General features: G+C 42.7%; 1 protein-coding gene across 1 annotated transcript; it reads right to left on the bottom strand.

Annotated features, from left to right (window-relative positions):
- Positions 1-523: 523 nt before the first annotated feature.
- LOC122622979 (chitinase-like protein Idgf4) lies at positions 524-3,166 on the bottom strand. Its single transcript, XM_043801807.1, has 4 exons — positions 3,060-3,166; positions 2,498-2,617; positions 1,424-1,984; positions 524-1,330 (listed from the first exon to the last, which is right to left on the bottom strand). The coding sequence occupies exons 2-4, from the start codon at positions 2,613-2,615 to the stop codon at positions 681-683; spliced, it is 1,329 nt and encodes a 442-aa protein (XP_043657742.1). The 5' UTR covers positions 2,616-2,617; positions 3,060-3,166; the 3' UTR covers positions 524-680.
- Between the last annotated feature and the right edge of the window lie 3,837 nt (positions 3,167-7,003).

The raw sequence follows: 7,003 nt of genomic DNA, 5'->3' as shown, positions 1-7,003 counted from the left end.
AAGAGGAGGGGGAGAAGGAGGATTCTTCTTTCCATGGATAGAAAAGGGAACACAGCGGCACAATTCATACATGAGTGCGTTCATTTGCCGGCCTTCTAATCAGTTTATTTGCCGTCGGCGGGGGAAAGTAATTGGAAGTTGTTGCACTCAATTACAGTTAATGTGCCATGTGCAATGGGCAATGAGCAATGGTTCACGCACAGCGAGTGCGCACTGTAATGCGATTGAGTGCGAAAAGTGCACTAAAATCAACATAATTAATTGGCCGATAACAATTGATTGATGTCATATTATTAACATAATTTATTTGGCGATGGTTAACTACACAAAGGGTCATAATGGGTTAATAGCTGCATAGTTATATAATGTAATTCAATTGAGTGCAATTAGCATAAATAATTAGCCGAAGAGAGTGGCTTAAAGCAGATATGCAGTTAATAAACAGGAGTTGCTCGACTAACTGATACCCCTTACTCAGCTGGTTGAAGCCAATACGATAAGCAAACAACAAGAAAGAAACAAGTTTTTTGGTGTCAATGTTACATTAATTTACTTTGCAATTCGCGTTTACACAGGTTTGAGTTGGGTCAATTACACACAAAAAAATACAAAAAACAGTGGGGCAAATAAACACGTTTGTTCTTTCGATCCTGGAAAAGGAGTCGCGAGGACGAGGAGCTCTACAACTTGCTCTTGACCTGGCGCAGGATGGGGAACTTGTCGTGGCCAGTGCAGCCGCCGCGGAAGTCATCGAAGCTCAGGTCGACGACGGCGATGCCGCCGAGTCCCTCGCGCTTCACGTACTCCGCCTTGATGGCCGCCGTATCGGGATCCTCGTAGCCCACCCAGACGCCATTCTCGCCGCTGTCGTCGGCGGAGCGGTAGGCGTAGCTGCCAAAGCGCTTGGTCGGATCGCCCACCTTCCTCAGCGGCCCGTCGGCGCCCTTCAGATGCTGATTGGCGGGATTGGGCAGCTTGGCGCACACCTCTGGCCAGCTGAGCAGTCCGGGTATCTGGGTCTGGGTGCCGGCCGGTGCCACGCCATCGGCCTCGACCACCGGCGGCAGTCCGGTGAGTCCCGAATCCTTGGTCAATTTCCAGGCACGTCCATAGGTGGCGATGCCCACGTTGATCTTGGCGGAGGGAGCACGGTTGCCGGTCCAGTACTTCACCTGGTAGTTGACATTGAACTCCGGATTGCGCTCGTTCAGCTCGTAGACCGGAGCCGGGAAGTCGGCCACCTCGTTGTTGCGCTCGGGTGTCTGGAAGTCGTAGGCGTGCAGGTTCACGTAGTCCAGGTTGTTGATGATGGCGGGCACATCGAAGAACACTGCACCAGATCCAGAAAAAAAATATAAAAAATTGTATAGATATGCAGGGAGTTCATAGGGGCAATGGTTTACTTAAACTCAAGTTTACTCACGCGAAGAGTTCACATTGGGCAGGACACTGAGGCCCAGGATGTAGCCATCGGGACGGAAGGCGTTCTTCAGCTCGCGCACCAGGGCGGTGAAGGCCTCCTTGTGCTCCTCGGCCTTCTCGTCGACGACGTGATCGCCGCTGAAGATCTTCTTGAATCCCTTCCAGAACTTGCCAATGCTGCCGTGCACCTTCTTCGGCTTGTTCTTGGGGAACTGCCAGCCGAGATCGAGGCCATCGAAGCCGTACGTCTTCACCAGCGAGTGCGCACTGTTGATGAACGGTATCCTGGCATTGCTGCTCTCCAACAGGGTCAGATACTTGTTGTTCTCCGGATCCACGACATCCTTGTCGCCACCCACGCTGAGCAGGACCTTAAGGGCGGGGTACTTGCGCTTCAGGCCAGTCACCTGGCGGAACAGGCTGCTGCCCAGATCCAGATCCAACTTCTCATTGTTGCTCACCAGCTTGTTGCTCGAGGGATTGATGCCGGCATAGCCGTAGAGCAGATGGGTGCAGTACTGCAGGGCGGGCTCCAGATCGCTCAGGATCAGCTTGGAGAGACCTATTGTTATACATTTCACAAGACAGTAAATAATTATTATACTACTGCTAAGTTGGGGACGCTGACGGAATCAATTAACCGAATTGTTGTCCCCGAAAAAACATGTGTTCATTTTGCTAACGAAAGCTCTTTATTTGAGAAAACTTGAGTGTGCTAAAATAAACTCGGTTTGCATCACCAATTAGCGCCTTGGAGGTGGCACTTGTGGTCATGAATCATCATCATCGTCGTCGACCACCAACCGATGCCAATTTCAATTAGTTCGGTGTGGGCTTTCCTCTCTATATGCAATCGACTCAAATTGGTTGCAAAGTTTCCCCCCGTGATCTTGTGACCCGTTGCCAATTATCAGCACACAGTTTTATGCTTTTAGCATGTGCCTATGAAAAGTGAAAATCATCTAATTGAATTGAGCCCGAGCAGCGCTCTATTTCTTCCTTTCAAAATACTGTCTATATAGACTTTACTGCCAGCGATAACCCCGGATTCTTATCAACTACAAGTGGGACTTACCCTCGCGGACAAAACTGCTGCCGTCGTAGTAGCAAAGTAGGTGATGAGATCCGGCGGCGGAAATCTGGCCAATGGCCAAAGATCCCACCAGAAGGGAGAAGAGGGCGTAGAGCTTCATTGCTGTAAATAGGAGAGTGCAATCATATAGAAACTGTAAACAGTCGGAAAGTTCCAGAAAAACTGTATATAATGTGTGCGATTTAAGAAGCTTATTTGTATGTTATTCGAGGCCTTATTGTTTAACATTCTGTGATTCTGCATTCAAAAGGTTGGCAACTAAATATTCTTGGAAAACCATTAATAGCTAAGGTCAGCATCGCAGAATCGAGAGCAAGCTGTATCAAATATTTAATAAACACATCATTAGAGAAGCAAACAAAATCAAACTGAATGCCAGATTATGCAAAAGAAGTTATAGTTCCAGTTCCAGGCCATAAGAAATATATTCAGTATCACAAGGCACAGATTTCAGAATACAAAATACACAAAAAAAAAGAAGGAATACAAAATACAAAATACACAAAGAAAAAAAAAGAAGGAATATTAGAGTGACTCCACTGACTTGTTGTGCTCGCATTAGAGGTAAAACTGTAACTGTTCGCCGGCGGAGGTGAGCCAAACTTTAAGTGAACTCGCTGAGAATGAGAAAACGGGCAAGACGAAGACGCAGACGAAGAGGAGGGCGAGAGCGAGAGGCCGATGAAGCTGCGGAGGCAGCGGAGAGAGCAAAGCGAACGCAGCGAGAATAAAACTAGGCTTGGAAATAATAGCTATACTCGCACATTCGTATAGAGATAGACAACTTTGGCAAGCAAAAACAAAAAAAAGATTGGAAATATATGTGGGGAAAAACAAAAACAAGAGGGGCGACTGAGAAGTACGCATTTTGATAAACGATAATGATAATGATCTGAACGGTGGCTGAATTTCAATTGATTTCGAGAGCTTTGGGAACCACAATCATCATCGCAGTGTAAATAACCTTCACTAATTTGGACTGAAAGTTTTGTGTTTTCTGCTCTCCAGTTAATCACCTGCTGAAGATCACTTGGACTTGCATTAATGGCATTTCAAGTGGATGAGTACTTCAGGAAAGAGTCATAAGAATTTAGATTATAATCAGATTATAATTCAGATTATAATCAGTTTATAATTTTTATTTATCTATATATTCAGTTACCCAAAAGGAGGTTAACCGCTTGCAGCCTAATCAGTCTCAATAAATTGTTAATATATACATATTATATATGCCAGGGATCAATGCCAAAGTGTACCTGACTAATTCAATTATTTGTTGTGCATTTGATGTGCCTTAAACTGCAATTTATAAACGATTCGTTTGAATAGCTCGTTATCTCCTTTGAAAGCCGTAATTAAATCTAGCTCAGCCGCAGAAATTTCACCAAAGCCACAAAGCCTGGTTGATCTGCTCTCGTTTTTGATGTTCTCTATTAAGTGATTAAGTGTGTGTGTGTGTGTGAATGTCATTGTTGTAATGAATATTTGCACTGTGCTTTTTGTTTTGTTTTTGTTTTGCTTTTCTCTTGTTGTAATTTGGTTTTTTCCCTGGCAGAGCCTGTTTTTTTTTTAGCCCCTTTTGTGATGTGATGTCATCGTTACCGGGAATCGCTCGAGCAATTATACAATCAGGCCAACGCGTCGGGCATTATTAAAGCAATATTCACTGTACACGAGTGTGTGTGAGTGTGTGTGTGTAGGTAGATACTCGTATATCCCCATTAAAGCGACAGCAGCGACTTTATTTGTTTATTTCTGCATTTTCAATGGAGGAGGATAAGCTGGCGAAGTGGGAAATAAAATATCATATGGCGCATATAAATCGCAAATTGACAAAGTAAATGTAACTGCCACGACTTCGCCGACTGGCCTTTGCTCCATTAATTTGTGTAAAAATTGATTTTAATAAATAAACACTGCCTGCATTGTCGCCTTCGCCTTCGCATTCGTTTTCGTTTTCAATTTCGATTTGGATGGTTCGGTTTGGTTTTCAAATGTTTACTCTTGGCATCGCCTCGCCAATCGGGCGACTTTATCAATTTATGTCAGCGGCCAGAGAGGTCAGACACACACACAGATACAGCTACAGCTACAGATACAAACACAGACACAGATACAGCTACAGATACAGTTGCAGATAGATGATAGGGAGTCCGATTTGGGTCCGTCTCTAGTCTCATATTTAGTTTTAATTTACTGCCCCCCATCTCCCGGTTTTTTTTTGTTGTTCAAGGGACTTATTTGCTTGGGGCGATTTTGACTGCTTTTTGGGGCTTGGCTTTTTGGTTTTTTGGCTTTTTGGTTTTTCGGCTTTTGGGTTGGGCCTGCTAATGGGTTGAGTGGCTCACTGAATGTCAACGGCGATGGGTTGGGGCTTGTGACATTGGTTACTCAACGACTTCGCCTCTTTTCCGCATCGGCTTTACGCCCATCAAGGGCACTTCAGTTCACGGCTGATTGCCGGGGAATGTTTCATCTTTTATAGATTTAATTTACTCAATTTACATTGCTGGCCCGAGAGTATGCTGCATTTTTGCATCGGAATTTGTCAGGAAATATGAAATCGAAAAGGCTGCAATCTAATGAAAGCCATGCTCGAACAGTGCATACCCTTTTCATTACATTTTAATGCCCAAAAATTACATTAAATGCCACACAGTTTGTTGTACTATCAAGTGCGTAAATAAACCAATTAATGGTCCAAACTTTGGCATTGTGTACTTGTCCTTAGGCAGCGGGTATGTAAAAACAAAAAAAACCAGCCCACATAGAAACCAATTTATTTGCCCGGCAAATTCGCAAACAAACTGCCGAGATATGTGTGCATATTGCCCAGTATAGTGCGAGTATTTGGTGCACATATTTGAAATTGTAATTAAGCCCACCTTAATCAAGTGTTCCAATGACAATGAGGGGGTCGCGGGGTCGAGGGGCCAGGTCAAACAAACAATAATTAAGTAACAAAAATACTGCCTTCTGCAAATACAGCGAATAAAAAGAACGAAAAAAAAAAACAGGCGACAATGAGCAATGATTTAACAATAAAATGCAATAAAGAGCTGGGTGCGCGGACGATTCGATGAATTTTATTTATTTTTGTTATTAAACGTGTAATCAGTGAGAAGTAAACAATTAAAAATGTTTCACGCGCTCGCAATTCGAGTTTTATTTTTATTTCACGCCTTCTCACTCGCTCTTTTTTGCACTTTTGCGGGAAATTCTGTCTGTGCTTGTGGGTGTGTGTAATTTAAACCAATTAAACACTCACCAAATAAACAAGCATCAACAAATTTCCCCCCAGTTGTGGCCAACACCCACCGCCCCACCCCCCCGTTTTCACCACCAGATTTTCCCACGTAAGTATGATTTACAAAATGGCTGCGAGCCGCAGAAATAAAGCCAACTGAAATGGCAAAAAAGTGCGCCATAAATAAATTTAATACACAAATAAAAGGAGTGAAAATGATAATCAATGACCTGCGATAAATGAAAAATGAAACAAATATGGCGCGGAAAATGAAGGGGAAAAGCCACAAAGGAAACTCGAGCAACAATTGAGAAAAGAAACACGAAACTCAATAAAACCGTGGCAATGTAATCCTTTGAATCAAGTTCCGCGACAGGCTCAAAAAAAAAATATTTAAAAATTGTGCACAATAAAACATGAAATGCGAATGAAATAAAAGTTGCATAAAAATGCACAGAACTTTGTTTAACTTGATTTAAGCATTTCTAGGAGCCATTTTAAATCAATTCATTGCATGTTGATTAATGTGCCTTTGAACATACACGACTTTGGTTAGTAATTGCTGCACAGACACCATTATTTACCCGTAAAGCTCTAAAATCCCGACTCTACCCCTAAGTTGAGTAATAAAAATATTACATTTTTAATTCGCCAGCTATTGTGGGTTTGTCATAAATCGATTAATTAATGTTCAGTCAGTCGCTGGTTGTTAATTTTCCCGTATTTCTTTTTTTTCTTTTTGTTTTTTTTGGTCTGCTGCCCTTTTTTGTGATGTCAGTTTTTTGTATTATTTACTCTAATTAAATGTGCAGCATATTTGAAATGTCCGGCTCTGACATTGAAATTAATCGTTTCTTTACCCCGCTTTTGTTGCAATATTATTTATATTTTCGCCGCAATTTTTCAGCAATTTTTCAGCGTTTCATTTTCCACTTTCGGAAGCTGACAGAAATATCGACTCGGACTTACAGCCATTTCTGCTGCCTTCGCCTTCTGTCATAAATCCAGCGACAAAATAAAAATTGCATAAGGAATAAGAATACGGCAGAAAAAGTGGACGGCAAAGGAAAACACACAAAAAATTGCAAATAAAATTACGTGAAACAGACGCAGACGATGCTGGCGACAGCAGTCGGAGAAACACACACACACACACACACACTTGCACATAGATATACGAGTATATAAATATATATCCAGGACATTCGGCTTATATACGTTTATGTACTTTGCATGTCGCC

This window comes from Drosophila teissieri, chromosome X (assembly GCF_016746235.2).
Source record: "Drosophila teissieri strain GT53w chromosome X, Prin_Dtei_1.1, whole genome shotgun sequence".
Lineage (NCBI taxonomy): Eukaryota > Metazoa > Arthropoda > Insecta > Diptera > Drosophilidae > Drosophila > Drosophila teissieri.
The sequence above is the reverse complement of the archived record's forward strand: the minus strand, read 5'-3'. Positions and strand labels throughout refer to the sequence as shown.